The 22,079-nt window shown below is 41.8% G+C and overlaps 1 protein-coding gene across 1 annotated transcript in view; it reads right to left on the reverse strand.

Annotated features, from left to right (window-relative positions):
- Positions 1-303: 303 nt before the first annotated feature.
- The window catches only part of SPATA16 (spermatogenesis associated 16), a 65,075-nt gene continuing 43,299 nt past the window's right edge, over positions 304-22,079 (reverse strand). The window contains 5 exon segments of the mRNA XM_039557043.1: positions 304-435; positions 4,883-5,046; positions 11,478-11,522; positions 11,742-11,873; positions 14,883-15,030. Of these exon segments, the coding sequence (XP_039412977.1) occupies positions 304-435; positions 4,883-5,046; positions 11,478-11,522; positions 11,742-11,873; positions 14,883-15,030 (621 nt within the window).

Genomic DNA, 22,079 nt, shown 5'->3' on the forward strand with positions numbered 1-22,079 from the left:
CCTAACAACTTCCCCCCCACATCCAATTAGCACAGTACCACACACAACAAAGATAGAAGAGAATTCTAATTATCAGCCAAAAAGAAGCTATTCAGGTTGGTTTTTTCTCTTTTTTTTAATGTGTTAGACAACCCCGTGAGACTGTTAGCACGGACAAAGTTCAACCATAGGGGCTAAATCAAATAATAAGCCTGTATTTGTGGTTAGTGCCTGAGCACTAACAGAGTTCAAGGGGTGCAGTCAGGCTTCAAATGGCACCTACCTTCTTTCTACCTTTCAAACAGATATGACTCAGGTGGAATTTTACTCCCCAAGGAGCAATATACTCTCCTGCCCTTTGCTGCTGCTTTTTACTTTCTGGATTTTAGTCCACACACGATCTTCTTCACTTCTTCCTTCAAGGATGTCCATGGCATCAGCCGTTAGTGACTGCAGCTGTGGTACTGAGATAAAAATTATCAGTGCAGAATTCACACAGAAATAACTTCTCTAAATACACAGATTAAAACCTAATTAAAAAATCATTTGTACGCTGATGATTTTATTACTCATCTTTCACACAATGAGCACTGCCACCTCATCTTTGCTTCAGCCATTACACTGTATTATTGTGGATATAAAATACTTCACAATGGGAAAAAATCCTCTGGAAAATTTGTACTTAAGCCTATACATTTTAATGCAGTAAACGTTTATATTTAGTAAAGAAAAGATTGGGTTGTAAAGAATAAAGGCTCCATATTTTATTCTTTAGCTGTCTGAGATACTCTGCGTCATACATGAATGCTTTTTAGTATTTTCTCCCAAGGCTAATGTATCATCATTTAAAGCAGCATGTAAAACCTTACAAGAGGACAACAATAAAGCTGAGATGCTTTTACTGTAGCTGGAAGTATCTAGCTCATTTTCCCTGCTTTAACTATTCTTTTCCTTTGACAAACCCTTCCTTCTCCCCATCATTCAGCATAACAGAGCATAAAACCAAGGCTGACAATTTCTAGTGTAAACTATAAAAAGAAGCTGAGGGAAAATACTTGGTAATCAGTCCTTAGCATTAGAGGGAGGCTAAAATTCCAGTTAGCTGCAGCACTGCCTCACCCCGGTACCCTTCCAGGTCAGTCACAGCATTGCCTCACCCTGCACCTTTCCCAAACACCTGGAAATGTTTCAGTGGCTCTTAGTTCAGTAAGAGAGCCACAAGGCTCAGATCCTTCAGCAGACTCCTGTGAGCAGCCATCAGCATCAGTATTTAGGGACAGACTGGGAGAAACTGGTGTTTGATACCTGTGACATTGCTGTGTTCTGGTAGGTCTTTTCCAAAATGTGCATTCCGAAGAGAATGCAAACAATAGTTTTTGGAATCTCTTCCCAAATCCGTTACTCATTACAAGGAATTGGACAATGTAAGCATTAGAATTCATGGAAAAATTGTCTTTTCCCTCAAGAAATTCTCTTCCATCTGTACCTAGACAGGCAGCACTCTAATATAAGTGAATAGGTGGTAAAACTTAAAACATCAGCATTTAGGCTCATCTGCACAAGATGAAAAAATGCTACCCTGAGATTCAAGAAGCAGATCTGCATTTCCTCAAGTTACCTTACACATTTGAGTATTTGAAGTTAAAATTATTTATCTGTGTCCCAACACCGGATAAAGGATGCAGAAATCTTCCTTTGAATCTCTCAGAAATTTGCTATGCTCAGTCCCAGCCTGCTTTTCCTGTGCTTGTGCACCCATTAAGTAGGATCTTTTTGGTCCAAACATTTTATGAAAACTTTGGTGCTTTTAAGTTGTGCCTCTGCATTGATGAAAAAACTGCAAAGTTCTGCCTCTTGACTTCAAGAGTTAACCTGTCAGAAATTTTCTATCACCATACTTTTATGACATATAATCTCCTTCTATGAATCCAGAGTAGACACAGCCTAGAGATTAAGGGTATTGAGGGCAGAATGGGCAAAGCACAGGTCCTGCATCAAACCAGGCAGCAGGGTGGGAAAGGGGAGGATGTTTCCAGTGCTTTCCTTGGAGTAATTCTCCTGAAGAACTGGCTGGGCAGCACCCACTGGGACAGGGACCAGGACATTGGTCTGTCACCCCTAAGGGGCTGCTCTGACAGCCCAAACAGGCTGCAGATTTCACTGCTTTGGGCAACAAGTGAAAACAAGAAATCACTCCAGTTATTTTCACTGATACTGGTACATGCCAGTGAAAAGTGCCCAGTGTGTGCTCTGGTCTTAATTTTTATCACCCAAAGTGTTTCACCAGCTCTACTGGCAGACAAAAGGTGCAGCTACAAGAGTGGGCAGTTGGCAAACCACAGTAATTCTCCCAAGGAAGATCTTTCTTGGAAAATGCCCCCCCAAAGAGAAATGCTGCTTTAAAAAAAAAAGTCCTAATTTGATTTTAAATGAAAATAGATTTTTCCTTTTTTAACAACCTTTCATCTTGATTTATGATGTGCAAATATGGTGACATTGAAATCATAAACCTTGGAAAGATTTTCTTCAGGGTTTTTTCTCCACTTATATTCAATTATATTCAATTGTTCAAGCTAATTGAAAACACAGAATCTTTGTTTTCCCAGGGTCTGTGAATAAATACTGACTTTAAAAGGCCTCAGTTGAGGTTCTCTGTGCCATATCTTACGACTTTATTTATTTAGTTACAGGAAGATATGTACACAAAGGAGTTTATAACTGAAATGCCTTTGGGATCATTGTGAGTTGTACTATTATAAATTCAGTGTCTTTTAAACTTTATAGAACTTATTCAGTATGTGATAATAAACATTTGGCATCTTTAGCCTTTTCTAACTCACACAATTTTACTGCCTTCCTTGGTCATAAAGTCTTATCTCAGTTTTACCAGTGTAAAGTCAGAATGACCTCAGAGGAATTATTTTAAATTTTTATTAGTCCAAGCGCGATTGGAACTTGGCCAGCTCAGTTTTCTCCAAGGAAAAAAAATTAGATCTCTCTTAGAAATGTTGGTGAAGAGTGAGAAGCACATGGGGTCAGCGTGGGTGCTGTGACTCTGACCCCAGGGACATGGGGGCTGCCTCTGGAGTGGTCACTGAGAGATGCTGAATTACACCAGGACAGCCCAGAGCTGCAAATGGTTCACCCTGCCTGCACCCCAGTGAGATGAAGAGGGTGACAGGAGAATGAGAAAGTGGGGATCTCTCTCTCCCTCTTTCCCTGGATGACTCAGGAGTGCAGACCCAGCGATGGGCAGTGATGTTCTGTGCTTGGTGCAGCTGGGATGTGGTAGGGAACCGGTCCCTACTGGCATAGGAGAAGCCTGTGCCATGTGGGCTGGTGTCACCAGGGAAGATAAAGTCCATTAATCACTCCCTGGTGAAGTTATTCTGCAAGTTCTTGCCTGCAGTCTTGTGCCTTCACACTGTGGTGCCTTAACTTTACTAAAAAATTCCAGATACAAAGAAACCGAGCCTCCATTTGCACACAGAGAATAAAGATATCTTTTACAGCTGGGTGGCAGAACAAAGAAAAATAAATGAATTCTGGATCAATTCAGTGTAGCTGTAGAGATTTTCTATCTTTATTATTTTAAAAAAGCATTTTTACCTTGCGCTCAGTAAACAAAAATGCGTGTTCTGTTGAAAGATTTAAAGCCTGTCACTTAAGTGTCCCAGCATGGACCTTTGTTCTGCCCAGTCCTGCCCTTATGAGACTGAAGACCTATGTCTTGGGTGGCCTAAAGCCTCTCTGAAAAGCTTTCCAGGGAGGTCAGGTTTATGATTACTACATGACAAGATACAGACAAGGGAGTGAGAGTCTGTGCTGAACGTGCGATGTACTGAAAATATTGTGCCCTGGAGAAAAACCTATCACTGAAATATGTACCAATAACTCAAGACCCTTTAGCCAGCCTTGAAATGTGGGCCTGCTGAAGTTTAATACCAGAGAACTTGAATCAAAAGGAGAATGTCTTTTAATAACACAGTTTCTTTGCAATGTCGTTTCCCCTTATCTCGAGCCCAGACTTCAAAGTCTGGCAACCACCTCCTGCAGTTGCAGGCTGCTGCTTCTCTTCCCTAAAGCAAGCTGCTGTGAAGCTTTAATTCTGCAGAGCTTAGGAGCTTTGCAGGACTGCAAACAAATGGCAAGGGACCAGCTTTGGGAAAACCAAGAGTTTTTAGTTGGATCATCAAAATTGGACTGCATTTAGATGCAAGGGCTGTGGAGGAACTTCAATGCTTTTTTTTTTCCCCTTAGAATGAAATGCTTAAAATTTACATGTACCTGAGTTCCTTCCTTCCCCCTTCATAAAACCCGACAGCCTCGAGGAAGAATAATCACATGGTGCTTTCTGATCACAGCTTCTTGATGTACTATCAGGCCCTTAATGACTCCAGTCCCAGTCCTGCCAGCATCACTGCCCTCCTCTCACAAAAGGACAACAAAGCATGGCAGGCACACGGGATTATTCAGAGGCAGGGAGCAAGTTGTGAATGGAAGCAGGAAAGGAAACCTTTCCTCTCCTTCCCCCTCTGCTCAGCTGTAGCTGGATTGGGCCTGTTTTGCCGCAGGTGGCTTCTGAGGTTAGATAACTTAAAGTAGCACGATCTGAATAATTGCAATCATTTTCCCAGACTGATTTGGGGAGGTTTGGGGGAAAAGAAGAGGTTTTAAAAATATGCCCACAGATGAGTCATGCTGGTTCTATAAAAGTCATCCTTGCAGGTGATCAGCACCTCCTCTGATAAAGCACTGAAGGACGATTTAAAAACTACTTCAGGGCTGCACATTGGAAAAATGAGTTATGGAACAAATTGCAGTGCAGAGCTCTGGCCCAGCCCTTCCCTCCCTGGCTCCCTTCTTTTAAAGGCCAAAATCAGTGTTAGAAATAAAACCTGACCAGTTCTGCACCCTCCCAAGTGACTTCCTGTGGGCAGGGGATGGTCGCCAGCTCAGCCATTACTCGATTCATCACTTGGGACTGTTCCTCCTCTCTCTGCCAGCGGCCAAGGAGGTTGGTGTAATGGAACCTCTCCATCACACTGGACACGAGCTGTGCTCGCCCTGTTTTCCCAGCAAAAGCAGGAAGGTTAGTGAGAGTCACAGGAAAAAAAAATCTAGTCCTTTACGTCCTGCACCTTAAGGCTTATCAGCACATGTGTTTGTGCAGGTAATGCTGTAAGCAATATAATATCCATCACCTTAAAAATAATGCTGCTGCCAATCTCTGAAGAGGGAAAAAGAAAGATTTTCTTGCCACGCTCTCTCTAGTAGTAGTAGTAGAAAATTAAATATGCAGTCATAACATATGTGAAGGGGGGAGAGCAGATAACAAACTTGAATGTAATTTTCTCTTTTGGAAATGGCTTTTCCATAATCCTCTCTATTAATATTACCTAAATATTACCTGGATTGCTTTTAAAGTTTCAGTGAAGAGGTTGAGGAAAGCATGCAGTGTGTCAGCTTATGGTTTGTTTGCAGACTAGGCAAATCCAGAGTTTTCAAATATATAACCTTGAGGGCCTAAAACCTGCAGAGGTGGTCTCTGATCCTCCAGGCAGCCAGGCACATGGTAAATTTTAAATGTGTATGAATACAGAAACTCAGCCAAGTGCTTGCATAAAATCTCAGCACCTGCTGAAGTGTTTGATGGATGGCAGCCTTGCCACCATATTTTCAGAAGTATTCTGATGCCAAAAATGCAAATAAGCACCCTACCGAGATTTTCAAAAGCAATTTGGCCTAGATTCCCGACGAGTTGGAGCCATTGCATATCTGAATGCTCAGCCCTTCAGAGTGAAATTTCCATTCATCTAATCAGGGTTTTGAATGTACTTAAGTGCCTGAAATTCCAAGAATTGGCATCAATTTTCAAAGCCACTTCCAGTATTTTTAGCAGAGCTTTGTTCTGGCAGCTCCATATGGTGGCACCCTGATGCTGCCATTTCCATGCACTTCAGGTAGGTGATTCTAGGTCCAATCATGAGCTGAACAGAGTGAAAGGAAAGTTTGGAATGACATTTGTTTTTTCAATAAATTCTGTCCTGTTTTTAAATTGAACTTCTCTGCACAAAGAATCTTCGTCATTTGGTTTGGTCTTGATCTTGATCTTGGTTTTGCAGAAATTTGCACTGGGAAACCATCAAGTGTTGCAATCAAATGTGAACGTGGTTCTTTTATCAAGGCTAAGAATTTAATAACAACTCTGATCTTGCTTTCTGTACCTCTTACAGGAACAATAATGGAAAATCCTCAGTTTTCTTTAACTCTAAAAAAATACAAATAATCCTGGTACAGTTAATTTTACACCTTTTAATCTAATACCTAAGATAATTGTGGAACAGTATGAAATAAAAGACTGTGTGCTGGAGACCAGTGTCAGGAATGCAGCTGTAATCTGGGAGCTCCAGATGTGAGAGCAACTGGGAAAGAAAGAGCTGAGGCAGTGGACTGGTACTTCTATTAGCTGAAGGAGAGAATCAGGCAGTGCACAGGGAAAAGGAGCTCTGGTCAGCAGTTCTCTGGAGGATTGCAGATAGCTCCCATCAGCTGTGTTTGGAGAGGTTAATTTAAACCCAAGCACCACAGAGCAGAGAAGCCAGCATGTAGGAGATACCTCTTTTGAGAGAAGTGTGCTTTGATTAGTCTATTAATGAAAATGCCAAGGGTTTATTATTCTTCTCAATAAACATAACACAGGGCTGAGTTCCAAAGAGAGCAAACAACTGAAAAGGAAAGGAGAGATAAAAGACAATGATAACAGAAGGACCATTGTGTAAAAATAGGTACAAACAAGACTGGGGTGGCAATTAAGCTTCTGATAATTCAGGTGGAAGGTCTGCAGTGTGTTTCACTCGGAGCAGAAAGCCTAACTAGTTCTCAGATGGATTTTACTTAACGTATGAGTGAGATATCTGGTGAAACAAAGGTGTACAACAGCACATGATTTGACTGGAGGACCAACGAGAGTCCTTTCAAAACCATCTTCTTGTGAACTGTTAACCCATCTCTAAGAGGGAAGACCAGGACAACATCCTTACAGGCTACATTTATCACTTGAAGAGTCATTTTCTGAGGACCTGACCTAGTATTACTAGGAGATACCAGCAAGGAAAAAGATTTCTGTGCTCTCTGATATGTGAAATTATAGGTCTGACCCAGTCCAGTTAACGTGGTGCTAAAGCAAAGAAGAAAATGGAGCTCAGTCTCCACCTGATTGTTGGTCTCTGAAAACCCCAGGTAGAGCTGTATGCATTAAAAGATGGAGAAGCAATCAGTTAATGAGAAAGAAAGAGAGCTCTTATCAACACCAAATAGTCTCACAACATTTGAGATGCAGCAAATGGTTTTTCCCTGCTATTCTTGAAATCCACCCAAACCCTTTTTGTGCAAGCACTAAGAAATGAGTGCGTTGAGTCATCAGTTCAGAAAGCAGGTAACAATCCTCTCTCATCATGCTGTGTCTGTTGGGGGCTTCTCTGGTGATTAAGAAAGTAAAGGCTAAAAGAAAACAATTTTTTCTCTGCTTGACTCTTCAGAAAAATATCAGGGCAGGCCACGTAGCTCCAGGAAAGAAATTTGGCCGCTGAGCCAACACTCTGTGGACACAGCAATGCTATTTAAATTTAGAGTAGGTTGGAAGTAAATAAATAAATAACTGTCAAGGTTTTGATTTTTTTTTTTAAGGGATTAGAGGAGGTTGAACATTGTCAGAGGTGGTGTTTCAGTGACAATGAGAAATGCAGAAAGAGAAAGTACATAACTGCTGCTGGCAGGAAGAAAATTTCCATGGGGAGCTGATCCGCATGATGAGAATTACATGAACTGTAGCAGAATTCCAGGGGCTACTAAGCTGCAGTAAAAAACATAATGAAGTGACCTGGCAATCAGATGAAAGTGAAACCAGCCCATGTAGCCACAGTGAAGGTTAGGCAAGTAGCAAACTTAAATGGAAACTCCAGTGGGAAAGAGGAATCAGGTAGCGAAGGAAGCAAAAATGCAGGGAATGGAGTTAGAGTTGTATCCTGGTTAAAAATGCAGTAACACATTCAGATCATATACAGGTAAATGATGATGCTGTTACTTTCTGGATGTATGTCACCCCTATTGACTAGTATTCCAAGCAGAATTTAAAGGAGAAAGTAAAAATAAGCAATTGATGGACTTTTTGTTGAGGACTTAATTCGTAACGGGCAGCCTTGCCTGAGGCAGGGATCCTTCCATGAGGGAGCATTCCCTAGAAAACCTTTTGCTGCACAAATTCCCTTTAAACTAAAACCGAAAAGGGTGTTCATTCCAGGAGGCATCTTTGAAGACCTTCCTGCTGGGAGAGAAGTAAGGCCCTGCTGCCCGAGGATCAGCCCTGTGACATCCTCCTTCCTCTGACCTTGGGATGAAAAAGCACCCACACAAAGCAGATCAGCCTCTTCTGGATGGAGCTTACCTTAGCTCCTGCTAAACACTCAGCACGAACAGCCAGAACAAAGCTTTCATTGCAAAAAGGAGCTGCAGAGCATGTGAGAGGAGTGAATCATGTGTCCTTTCGTGCGTTGAGAACTTCGGCGTGATACCCCCACCTTTTCCTTTTCTCTGTATGCAAGAACGGAGTCATCCCTTCTGCCAGTTCTATTTATAAATAAATTGCTGAGTGCGAAAAAAAAAAAAAGAAAAGCAAAGTGTTTGGTCAACCTGGATTTTAAGCAGGATGTGTCATATCTAACACTCAGGGCATGTTTAAGTATCAGCTCAAAGAGTACCACTTTGCAAAAGTCTGGGATGCCTTCCAGTAGTTCTTTTCTATTGTGGAGTCCTTTCAACTGTTTTTCAGCTCAAAAATGTGAATGAAGTCATGCCTTGCAAGCAGCTCTGTAGTGCATTGCAATAACAAGCAGAAAAAGTCCATCATAATGTTTCTTTAATGCACCTGGTATCCTTCAGGAAGTGTGCGTGCTGAAATCCGCGTGTAGTAAATACTTTCCCTCCACTTAAAAAATAGACAACAAAGGAGTGAGATCTGTAAATGTAAGCATCGTGCTATGTATCATAGGGTGGGTTTTGCTCACCTTTTGATATGAGCAGTCTAATAAGACCCTCTGCTGCTCTTTCTCCCCTTAAGTAGCATCGTGTGCCATCAGCATGGGACTACAGCAAGAGAAAGGCAGGCTTGGTGTGTACAAAGGAGCAGAAATTACCCCAGTGAAATAACTTAATAGAATAACTGCTTGTCAATGCTGGCAGTCTTGGCTGGGATATGAGTAGCTGAAGGTCTGACCAGCAGATATCTTTGAAGGCAAATTAAATAACCCGTGTGCCATGGTATTTCTGGGTAGATGAGGTTTATGGCATTTCCCTACCAGCTGCAGATAAGGGGCAGACTGTGACATTCTTTCTCAAATGCTTGCTTTACAATACCCAAATGCTCCCTTGATTTAAATGGGACTGGCTGTTCTTTATGAGGAAGGGAAGAGAAGCAAGAGAAAATTCTCTGCTTTTTAAACCTCTAACTTCACATACCAACACAGGTGTGTGTATATAAAGCACATAACTAATGCTAGGTTGTGTGGCTGCACAGCTGAGGTGGCAGAATTGAATATTAAGTGCTGCCATGGCTTAATAAGGTCTACTTTAGCAATGAGTTGTTTTTGTCAAAAAAAATCTGATCAGGACAAGAATTTGGATTGTACATTTGCATTTTCAAATGAAATAGAAGACAGAAAGGAATGTTCATTCTATCAAAAAACAAAGATATTTTTTATCTTGCTAAAGGAACTTGTAAAGCTTAAGTCTGTAGCTGAAGTTTGTCTTGCAGAAGTTTTTAATTTAGTTTCCATGTGACAGAGGTAAGATGGAGTCATATTTGTAGCTTAAAGAAAATTTTGGAATACTTTTAAAGAGGCAAAATTGGCCAGATGTTATCCTCAGTAGCAGAGCAGCTCTGGCTCTGTGTCTGTGTAATTGCCATTGTCTTTTGCTCTTTGGCTCTGCTTGAACCATGTGGTCCCGTTCCTCCAAATTCATTTACAGAATAGGGTAATTTTTGAAAATCCGAAAGGTGCCTGATTTCAAAGCTTTTTCTCTTCATGATACTCTTTAGTTACTATTTAGATACTCTTTAGATACACTTCTGTACAACTGTGACAGAGGAATCTTACCTCTAAGAGCTCTGTGTCATACCCAAAGAGAGAATTGTGGACTCAATTATTCTTTTTAAATTGCAGTTTTACTGGGGCTTTTAGAAAGGCCAGGGCTTTATTCTGTACCCACCCCACTGTCTGTTTGCACTTGCAAACTGAAGTGCTCTGAAGTGCAGTGCCCACAGCAGCAGCGGATATTTCACTTTCCCAAAGATGCCACTTCTATCAGCCCACACATCAATAACTTGGGCTTTTGGTCATCCAAAGGCAACAGCAGAAGGCTTCAGGAGAGAACTGGAGAGAAGCAGCTGTGTTTCCTTGGGGATGTCTGACCCTCCTCCTGCCTCCCAGCGATGCAGACGCTTTGTGAGCGCCCATTTTGGAAAAGCACTGAGCACCTTTACCTCCCACCAACCCTGGGAGTTCAGGCACTTGCTGTTGTTTCAGCAGCTGCTCTCTGCAACTAAAGGAGATAGAGCTTCCTCAAATATCTAGCTAATGTTTCTTCCTTGCTAGGGGTTGCTAAGTAGCAGTTTTTGTCAACCTCCTATCTAAGAATATAAATCCTGTGATTTGCTAAGACACTCCTGACGAGAAAATGGCTCTGATTCCCTCAACGCACAGAAAACTCCAACCCGGTTATTGCTAGGGAGAAAGCATTAACATTAGCATTCACAATCTGGGGAGGAGGAGAGGCTTCTTCCTCATATTTTCAGGAGAATAATTTAAGAATTGCATTAAAACAGTCTCGTCTATGTGCAAATTTGATTTTTGACCTTTGTGCTAATCAACAGCCATGCTGCTAAAAAGCTGTGTACATTATTGCAGAAAGTATGGAGTAGAATTAACTAATGTACCTTTAATATGGCTGTAGTGGATTTGAAGGTTATTTCACATACTTCCCTACACAGGGATCAGGATCTGGATCATTAGAAATGCTTCAAGGAGCAATTATTAACTCTTGCTGGAGATCCTGGTGGAATGTGTAGCATACTACAGGTATCAAATACAGTGAGCAGTTTTGGTGGTTATGTGGACAAGGGATATGATATATTAGGCCATAAAGATTTGAGAAAATTGCATGTTAAATGATTTAAAATAAATTGGATACTGTTAAATAATTAGGACTACTTTTTAAAAGTATTTAAACCCCATTTGATCTCAGCTCCTAGTGCAGTTCATGGGATGTTTTTGGACAGGGGAGGAGCATATGCAGCACTGAAAACCACAACATGGTTCACACACACAGAGGATTCTGCCACCACATATCGCACACCAAAAAGAGGGTTTTATACTCACATTTATTCTGGTGCTTCTTATAAAACCCATTACAATGTTTTTCCCCATTTCTTTCCCCCAGTCTTTTTGTTTTTATTTCCTTGATAGGACAGAAAGGTGCCTTCTGGTTTAGGAAATGAAATCAAAAAACCATAGACTGTGTTTATTCATATTCATTTTCTGTAGAGGATCTATCAGAGTGAGGATAAACCAGAGGAGTGAGGAGGATGGGGAGAGTTCTCTGGGCAAAGAGAAGAGGGCCCTGAGAAACTCCCCAGCCCTCCTCATCCAGCAAGGATTGCAGAGATCCCCCTTGAGCTGTCCCAGCCATTAAGCAAGTTGGTGCACCTGAAAAAACTGGCAGTTTCTAGCTAAAGACCTTTTCAAGTTTGTATTTGTTTCTGAAACCCACAGTCAGTAAGCAGTGCTGGGCAGGCAGACGTTCATGTGTGTTTGGCCACGTGTAAATTCCATGAGGATCTGGAATATTCATGGAAAATGAAGATAATTTCCACTGTCACTTTTCACTTGTAAGAGAAGCTACTTCTTGGTTTTGGAGGAAAAAAAAAAGGAAATCTAAAAGGGACTGAAATGGATTCCAGAAGTCTTACCAGAACAAAGGTGACCAAACCAACCCACTCAGCTCTAACAGAGTTTTGAAATTCCAGACTTTGCAACCTTTTGCATCAACAGCTTAAGTTTTGCTGATGCATAAGATAAAACTTGTTCTTCCCATCTCTGCACTTTTCTATGCTGATCATCCAAAGCATTAAGAACTCAACCCTTCAGAACACAACATCCGGATCTTTTAACTGCAAAAGAAGCTGTTCTGTTGTTCCCTGAATTTGTGAGGTTTAATTTCCTACAGATTTGTGTTTTTGCCATCACCACCACCATCACAGTCCCAGGTTTCCTGCATGTCCTGTCTTATCTCCCCATCTGGCAGGTGTCAGCTGTGCTGTGGCATGTCCAGAGTGTGTGACTGCTGCTGTCAAACCCCTGTGTGTCACTGGATGGGTCTGCCCTGACCCTGGCAAGGACAGATGCTCAGAGCACTTGTACAAACCACCTTTGTGTAGGGAGCTGGACCAGCTCTATCCTCCCTTCCCTTGCCCTGCAGAAAATAAACCCAGATTGAATGTCAGTGTCAGTTCTCACAAAGGAGTGCTCTGTTTGCAGGGAGCTCTGCTTTTAAGATGCCAGGCTGTGTGGTCACAGTGACAAATGGAGAACCCCACTCAGTGCTCTCCAGACTTACCCCGATATAAATCAAAGCAAGTGGACCTGATATTTCCCTTGCAGCATATTCTGCTGCTGATGGATTCCCAATTTCGTGACAAACTGCTTTGTACACTTGGACTTCGATGTGTGTCTGCTCTTTTTCCTTGGCAATAGGAAAACTTTAAAACCAATTCAGACCTTACACTCCAGCAGAACTTGGACTAAGATTGGACAGATATTTGTTGCAGAATAGGAAGGGTACTTAAAATAACATGTTCGTGAGATGGCTGGTATTTCACACCCACTGAGAGAATAGGATTTAACTCCTGTTTTTAATTTCACCTATGTGAGATTCAGATCTGCAGTTTGAATGCTCGGTGGTGCCACACTGACAAAGAACTAAACTTGTTGCTTGTGATGTCTTTTTTTTTTTGGTGGCACTATGATTTTAGGTCAGATCTGAATAGATAAGTTGAGTAAACACTACAGACTTGTCTGACTTCACCTGATACTGTTTTGAGTTATCTCAGCATCACGTGTAGGAAAAGGAGCCATACCTGCTGTGCCTGAGAGGGTTCCCAGGACAGCCCTGATAAACACATGTTTTTTTTCTTTGCCTTTGATACCATTTAAATCCCAGATACTTCAGTGATCCCAGAACCTGCACTCAGAAAAAATAAAATTGAAGCAATTCTTTTAACTGATAGATTTTTGTAAACAAACATATCTGAAAGCAGAACTTGCTCTAGTCTGTCTGGTTTAGAATTGACTAAAGTTCTATAGGACTGGTATCTTTTACCCCCCTTCTTTTTTTACCTTCCTTTTCCTTATTGGAAAAAGGGGAGTAAGAAAGTGACTGGTGATACTTTCAGAGTAATTCAGTCATTTATGGACACAAACTGAGTTTCAGTGCAACACTTGCACACTTTTCTGCTTATGTGCTCCTGAAAGTCTCACCCTTGCTGTAAATTGAGGGAGTTTTATTTTATGCTCCTTTTAATGCCAGTACTTTTGTCCCAGGAAATTCTCCACAGTCCCATCAGCAAGTAAATGGAATACAGGGATTTTACAAGTTTCATGATAGATAAGTCCTCATTTTCTCTCTTTGAACAAGCCCAAAGCTCCTGCCAGAAATCCAATACATGGCTGGTCTGCAACTTGCAAAACATGATCTAGGTTTGTACTGGTTTTCTAAAGCAAAACAAGAATGAACAAAACAAGTGTGCTCGTGTTACCTATTTGCACAGTTTTATGGTAAACACTCAGTTTCCTAATTCCCATTTGTGTTTTAGAAGTAGATTTTATTTTCTTCTTTTCTCCAAAGATGCAGCCTGTCTCCTTCTGGAAGCCTTTTGGAAGCTCAGCAGGGTTAGAGCCATCTGACCTGGGCATAACTTGCAGGACGTGGCACCCCCTCAGCGTTTTTGGATGGTTGTGTTGGAGGTGGCAGTGAGAGGTGAGCTACACCCAGTTGGTGTGACAAAGGTAGAGGCTTTCCAGAATTTGACGTGGGAAATGTACTTTTCTCTTCATGTTTCTCAATCACCAACTCAGAGCAAGCCTTATCAGGGACAACTATGTTCCAGGTCACCAGGTTAATGACAGGAAGAAATATCTTTTGTCCCCCTGCCAAAATGTCATGCCCACTCCTTTTGAAACAAGGCCACAGTCACCAGAATTTAAACATCTGTTTACCCCAGGAGAGGCTGTTGGAGTTCACTGTGCCAGGAGGTGACAACAGGCTCTGATACAGCCCTTGCTCATTCTGGATCCTACTTGTCTTCAACAGGCCAAAGGAAACCTGGCTCTCTGTTCCTGTCCCTGCAGCTGAGATGCTCTCAAACGTGGTGGTCAGTCCAGTAGTGCTCAGAGAAGGGAATGGTGAAGGCCCTGCTGCAGGGATGACCATCAGTGGTCACAGAAATCCATGGAGCTGGGAATGAACTCGAGTCTCCCTGTCACCAGAGCAGACGGCAAAGTGACCTTTGAACAAAAGATTGATTACAATAATGAAATTCAACAACACAAATATGGCACTTCATGGGTAAAAATCGTATTTATGGGGATAAGTAATGTGAAGTCTGTACTTTGCCTGAGAATTCATTTGATTACCTAAATCATGAACAATCACAGAGTAACTTTCAGAAGCCAGTTTTCCACCCAGAAGTGTAGAAATGTCTGGAGCTCGAGCTTCAGACTCTCTCAGCCTCTTAAGACACACACACACAGAGTACACAGTGCTTAAGAGCATGTGACACCTGCTGTTACCTGTAAATATGTGCTGCACGTAATCAGGGTGCTTCTCAGCAAAGCTTTTGTTGGCCTCCTTTATTTTGTCAGTCTTGTCTCCTTTCACAAATGGTGTGTACATAACCAAAAGAGATACCTCTCTCTTGAAGGCTTCTTGAGTTACAGCCTAAAAACGGCAAAGAAATGATAAATTTCTTGTTGGGTAATGGCTAGTTTAAAAAAAACCAACCTTCCTCTCCCACACCCCCCTCCCCCCGCCACTTTCTCTGATGATACTTTCCCTTTAATAATTGCACAGTCATGCAATGTTAACATATTTTGGTCCTGAATATTAATTAGAGGGGAATTTAAATTAGTTCCAGAAAACACTGCCTATCCATACTCAGAAAATCAATTTAATGGGGAAAGAACATTTGTAAACAGTTTTCAGTGCAGCGAGCCTATGTCTTCAATGAGGAGAAAAGTATTAGCTAAATTATCTCCTAGATGAAAAGAAAGAGTGATTCCATGCTCTTTGAAGGTCACAGCTTTCATCTGAGGGTTTTATTCAGTCCTTGGGAGCTGGTTAAAAAACACTGAGCATTCATATTACCCCTTGGGTTGGTAGGAATCAGACACTGTGCCTATACGGAATATTAGTCTTAAAATATTGCATTTAAGCACCGTTTGCATTAAGAGTAAAATTCACTCCTGTGCAGAGGGCAACATGAAGCTTATGAACCTTTTCATCCCTCAGAAATGACTCAAATGATGCATTGTGCAGGTCTGATGCAGAGAGGTGGATTTCCCACTCGGTGGACCCCAATGAGCTGGTGCTGGAGCTGCCAGGAGGAGCTGCCAGCCTGGGAACAGCCTTGCTTGGCGTTTTTGTCCATCAGAGCAAGGGATGCTGAGCTGCAGCTCCTCCTGGGCTGGGGTTTGAGTCAGACCATGCTCAGCTCTGCCTTGGCTGCACCTCCTGCCAATGACAACTTTGTCTTCTTGAGGTAGGCATTGCTTTCTGGAAACTGGGGGGAGTGCAGGGCTTCATTCGTGTGTCTTGGCAAAGGCTTAAACAAGATTAATAGTGCCAGGACTAACAGGGAATTAACAGGGGTGGTCAGAATTGCATGAGAGGAAAGGAAAATCTGCATTTCAACAGGGGGTATGAATCTCCCAGGTCCCCTGATGCACTGAGGGGATTCACAGAAGGTATCACTGTGGGACCAGCTTCGTGTTTTATTGAGAAGCCCTCATTTTTGCTCTCCAGTCTATCCCCCACCTGTGTAAAATTATCCAAGACACAGTGTGCCTCTGTGAGTCATTCCTTCAGCTGATGACTGCTCCCACCAACCCAGGATGGGAGCCTGAGAGTGCCAATTAGTTAAGTATCCATGTCCTTCTCTCTAATGGCTTTGGACAACAGGACTTCTGATAAGCTCTGATGCCAGTTTATTTCCATCCTGTTTATTGATATGGGGTGTGCAGAAGTACTGTTACACTACTGATTATGATGTGTCATACTACTGATTTTAGGATAGGCTGCCACATGTGCACCCTGAGTGCTCTCACACTGATTACTCTGCCTGGATCTCAAGGGTATCACTGGGGATTTGTTTACATTTTAGATTTCTATATTTAGCCAGCACATTATCCTGTGTTTATTGGAATGGAAGCAGTCTGGAGTGGCCAGTTTAGCCCTGGAGAATTAACAAGCCTCGAATGTGTGTAATAGTATCATGACCACCCGGGGCAATAATAACATTCCACCCAGGTGAGGAGAAGTTCCAGCTTTCCATGGGCAGAACCGTGTTATCCATGGTTAATGCCACAGATCTGGAGGTATCAGACCAGAAAATAAGAAGTGTGTCCTCCTGCCAAGAGCATGGGGGACACACGAGGGGATCTGTGCCCATTCCTTCCTGTGGTAAAACTTACTGGTCTGCACTGATTTATAGGAAAGTGGTTTTAGGTTTTCCTGTTTCTGTGGACTTCAATTTTTTGTTGTTCAGGGCATTTATAGGATCAGTAACAAACAATGCTACCAAACAAATTTCGTAAGATACATTTTTAAAAAAACTTCTCCAATTTTTTCTGTATTTTGTGTGTAAATATAGGCACAGAATTAGGCCAGCCTAATTTTGTGTGAGTTGTTGTGTATTCTGCTTATTTTCTATAGGTTGGCAGCCCTTTCCTAATCTGGATTGATACGAGCATGTGAGTGTGGGTTTGGCTGTATCCACACACTTCAGGTTTAAAATAGGTGGAGTGAGGCAGCGAGATGAAAAAGTGAGTGGCTGGACCAGGAAAGCCTGCAAAGTTCACTTTTGGGTTTATCATCCTCAAGAACAATTCAAAGTCACACTTTGGGATGTCTGCATTGCCATGTACCTGTGGCTACTCTGCACAGCAGTGAGTAGGTCTGAGGGCAATAATGGTGAAATGTCAGCCAGTGGGGAAAAGAACAGATTCACAGTTTCTGGTCAATACTGTTACTGAAGGCATTCTTATTATTACCCAAGAGCATTTTCCCCCCAGGCTACTGACCCTGGACATAGACACTATTTGTTTTATGATCTTCTTGGATTTTTATGGGATAAGGTCTTTAAAGATATAAAATTTCAGCCCATAAAAACTTTGGAGGAGAAAACTTTATATGAGGAAATCCCAGAGGATTTTTCTGCTCATGCCTTTATGTACTGAAGTCTGTCACTGTGGATGAATTTCTGGCAGCATGTCCAGGAAGCAGGGATGCCTCTAGAACATTTGTTGTGCTGTGCACCATGTCACTCAAAATATAGACACACTGAGGAGGGGATTGGAAGGGCTCAATGGACTTCCAGGAATTCCTTGCAGAGAGGGCAGGACAACGGGTTTTTTCCCTTCAGTGTGTGTTTTGTTGTCCTTGCATCAAACAGGCCTTTCGACAATGTCCTGGCAGGCGCAGGAAGGAGGATGTTGCTGTTCTGGCCTCGGAGTGGAAGGAGTGTGAGGCTCTCGTGAGTGTGGGGGCAGCTCCTAAACTGACAAAATGATAAAGAAAGATGATTTTTTTTTTTTATTTTATTTTTTTTTTACATATCTTGCAACTGCGCTCTGCAGCAAGTCTCATCACGTGGAGCTACACTCCAGCCCTTAATTCCAGAAGAATTAGAAAACATGAAGTCCTTGAGTTGATCTTAAAATATAAGAAAGAGCTCCTCTAGCAAGGTACAATAATGGGTGTAAGGGCTATGACTGGCATGAGGCCACTGAGTGTGGTTTACTTCAGCAGTGGACAGAATCTATTGCTCCAGCAAAGATGCAAAGACTTGCTTAAAAAAGAGTCTGCAGAGTAACCTGGTGATAGGGAAGATTTCTTTTTGTAATTATGGGACTGACTCATGCTCTGCTATGTCAGGAGGTTTATATCCCTGTTTTGGAAGTGTGGGGAACCAGAGAAAGTCTGCAGAGAAACCATATGGAGACAAAGTATCTCAGGGGGTATTTATATTGTCAGCACTTCTATTAAAATACCAATTAATTCCATCACGAAGCACAAGCTTGAGGGATGCCTCAGTTACAGGTTTGAGGGATGTACATTGCAGTCATGAAAAATAAAAAGCCAAAAGACATTCTTAAACAATGCATTTTGTTTTGATCAAGGTTTTAAACCTGTATTTGACCCAGCACCACCTCATACTCTTCTCTGACCACTTGGGCTATGCAATATCCAAGATTTTCATCCCTGTGAGGTGGGGGAGGCCCTGGCAAAGGTTTCCCAGAGAAGTTGTGAATGCCCCATCCCTGGAGGAGTTCAAGGTTTGGAGCAACCTGCTCTAGTGGAAGGTGTCTCTGCCCATGGCATAGGGTGGAATGAAATGAGATTTAAGGTCCTTTCCAACCCAAACCAGTCTATAATTCTCTGATTCAACACTCACTAAAATTCTGTTAAGAACTCATGAAATGAATAGGTAGATGCACAAGAAAGGAACCTTTCCCATGCCAGCTTCTGATGGCAAATGATGTAACTGCTTCAATATTTTTATGAAGCTCTTGCCATTTTGCATTAGAGCAGACATAGAAGAAGAAAAATGGCACTGTAGTGAAAAAGCCTTCATAACAGTGACAGTACCTTTCCCTGCCACAGTTCCTGACCTTAATCCTCTTTAACTACAGAAAGTTTTAATTTGGAAGATCCAATTATCTTGGCATCTAGAATTAGCCAAAAATTTAGATATCTTTCTAGTGCCTTATCTTGCAGCTGCAGTGCACACTCAGCCCCTGTCTCATTTACAGTACAGCAGGAACTGATGCTTTTATTGATGATTTTTATTAATGCAATGGTATCAGACAGGGTAAAGCCATTAGCCTCTTCTATGAACTGCTTCCATTCCTAGGCTGGTAGTTAGAATTATGGGTGCACTGCAGTGCAACCTATGTGCTTTTTCCTTTATCTTTCCAACCATAAAAAAAGTCTCTGGCAGCCCTGCCACTAAGTCTGTGGCTGTTGTTATACGAATATCTTTTCACCAGCATGATCCTCTTACATAATTTTTATTTTATATTTTTTCTGTGGGGAAAAAATAAGTAGACAGAATGCTGGAGCACATCCCTTTCTCTGTGTGTTTATGGTATGAGTAAATCATGTATTATACAATAGATGAGAACTTTTTGCTTATCTGCCATGTAATGCCTCCCCATTAATGTAGGTCACATCAAATATCAGCTTATTTGGGGTCTTAAGTTATTAAGGTATTTAAGTCTCTGCGAGTTGGTTTGGATGCAGCGTGTTTTGAAAGGGGATTTGTGGAGCGCTGCAGCGACAGATCCGTGTCTTCCCAAAGCCAGAGGTGCTGCAGAAGGCTTACCTTAGGCTTCAAGGCCTGCTTGGTATTCTAATAAAATATCTCTTTATGTTTGGGAAGAAAGGAAATCCGTGTTTTATATCCTTTCAAAGAGATCACTTGTCATTAAAGAATAATCATGGATGCACAGTGTATGGAAAGGCTGGAGGCTGCTCTGGAAACTCCTTGCCTGTGGTGTCTGTGAAAAAGCCAATTATCCTCTACATGAAGCCAGTGTCCAAAACCAGAGTTTCTAACCAGTTTTGTTAACATTGTCCCCTTTTAAAAGATGTTTTTGTAATGAGGAATAGACTAATTGCAGTGAGGCAATTGTCTATGGCTGCTCTGGGCACCCTTCCAGCCCTGGGAGAAGCTTTTCACCATCCCATGTCCTCAGCAGGTGTTGGGACAGCTCTGAAGGGCTCCTGCTAGGTCAGGAATGGGTCACAGCTCAAACAGCATGTTGTTTTTGTGAAAAAAAATGTGCTCAGCTGAACAGCTTTGGCAGCCTGGGCTCAGACATCTGAACTCAGACAGGCAGAGCCAAAGTTTGAGCATCACTGAGTGATTTAGGGGGATGTAGTCAGAGCCCACTGGCCAACATCTGGATGCTGCAATCATCAGGGGACAAGTGCTTGAGAGACAGGGAGTGAGCCTGGCTAGGAAATACTCCTGGGAGAAAGATGGGATATTTGCTGTAAGGGGTTTTCAGGGCTTTTAGCCTGAAGAGGAGAAAATAGGAGAGAAAAGAAGGAAACAAAAATGCAGAAACTAACTGAAGGAGATGTCAGTCCTTCCCAGCACAGAGCTCAATGTCTTTTGGGAACTTAAATGTGAAGAGATGAATCAGACAGCCTGAGATGGTGACTGATGTGGTTAGCCTGTCAAATGGACAGCGTTGCTCAGAGGGTCAGTAGAAAATCATGCCTGAGTCATTGCAATAGCAAACTACTTTATGTGCCTGAATGGCTGCTAATTTAGTAGAAGCCGAGTTGACTGTATATAGAGATGTTTCTGAAAAGTCACTCTATCTGTTTTTGCATGGTGTGCTCTGCAGTTCCTCAAGAGCAGGTGTGCAGGCAGAGCCACATCACCAGTAATGATCCTGGGAACAGCACACATTCCTGCCTGCAGCTTCACCTCCCCAAAGAAAGGAGAAGGTATTCAAAGAAAAGGAAGAGGATAATGGATGTGTAACTTCTTAAGGACCTTTGCAATTCAAGGGAACGATGAGGGCCTGAGAACAGCACAAAATGGACGGGTTTCTGCACTGGTTTCTCAGGTTTCCTTTGTAAATCTTAAAGCTCTGCTTTGCAACCTGTAAAATCCAGAATGAACAGAAAATTCTGCTTTTGAAATATGAACATTACTTTTGAGCTGCCCTGTGGGTTTTTTAAATGGTCTAGAGCTTTGCTGACCGGGTTGTTCCTGCTGAGCATCCTTGAGGCATGATTTATGGGCCCCTGTTAACAGTTACAACCCTAATTGGGTTGATAGTTTGTTTAATATTGGGATTTCAACAGCTAGCAACTACAGCAATGTATGTGTTGTCTATTACATTCAGCTAGTATTAAATAAATCCATCTTTCCTCAAATCAGGGACAATTAATCCATCTGCTTTAATAATTGTGACATTTAAACTAATACCTTCTCTAAGCGTTAAGATTCAAGCAGTATTTATTCTACCATGAATGATTTGGTACCAGAAAAATAGAAGCAGGTAGAAAATATGTGGAAATAGGAATTATTAAAGAAGAAAGAATGCAAGAAAACTGTTAAATTCCTTGTTTTTGTACATGTAAATTGTTTCTGAAATGGAAACATCAGCAATAACAACAGCAGCGAAAAGCTCCCAAATCAGCATCAATGTGATAGAAACTCTCTGTTATGTTATTTTATTTGTCTTCTCAATCCAGTTTTCAATTACTCCATATTTTTACTACTGTACCTGAGAGGAGAATGATGCTGATTTTCTGCAGCTGAGAGTTATGCCTTACAAAGGCAGACTGGTCTGAATCCCTGAAATGGTATACATAGGAAGAGGCCCATTCTGCCCTGACAAAATGTTATTAATTTTAATTTTGACAAGTTGCTTCTGTCATGAGGCAATGAGGACATAGGAAACCCACAAACTGGTGAGAAGCTGCACTGAGATCATCTGGACACCAGTGAGATGCCTTAAGAACAAACTGATCTTCCTGCTTAGGGACCAAAATATTTTTGTTCTAATGACCAGGATAAGGAATATAATTATGTCCAAATTTTCCACCAGGAAATTAAAAGCTTAGTGCTTCAAGGCAAGAGTTGGCCTTCAATATGACCATAGATATGGAAGAGGGAGGATTACCTGTTGGTGAGTATGAAGAGCTATAAGAGAAACGTTACCTCTTTTCTGGCATGAGAAAATTTA

The sequence above is a fragment of the Corvus cornix genome, chromosome 9 (genome assembly GCF_000738735.6).
Source record: "Corvus cornix cornix isolate S_Up_H32 chromosome 9, ASM73873v5, whole genome shotgun sequence".
In the NCBI taxonomy this organism is placed as follows: Eukaryota; Metazoa; Chordata; class Aves; order Passeriformes; family Corvidae; genus Corvus; species Corvus cornix.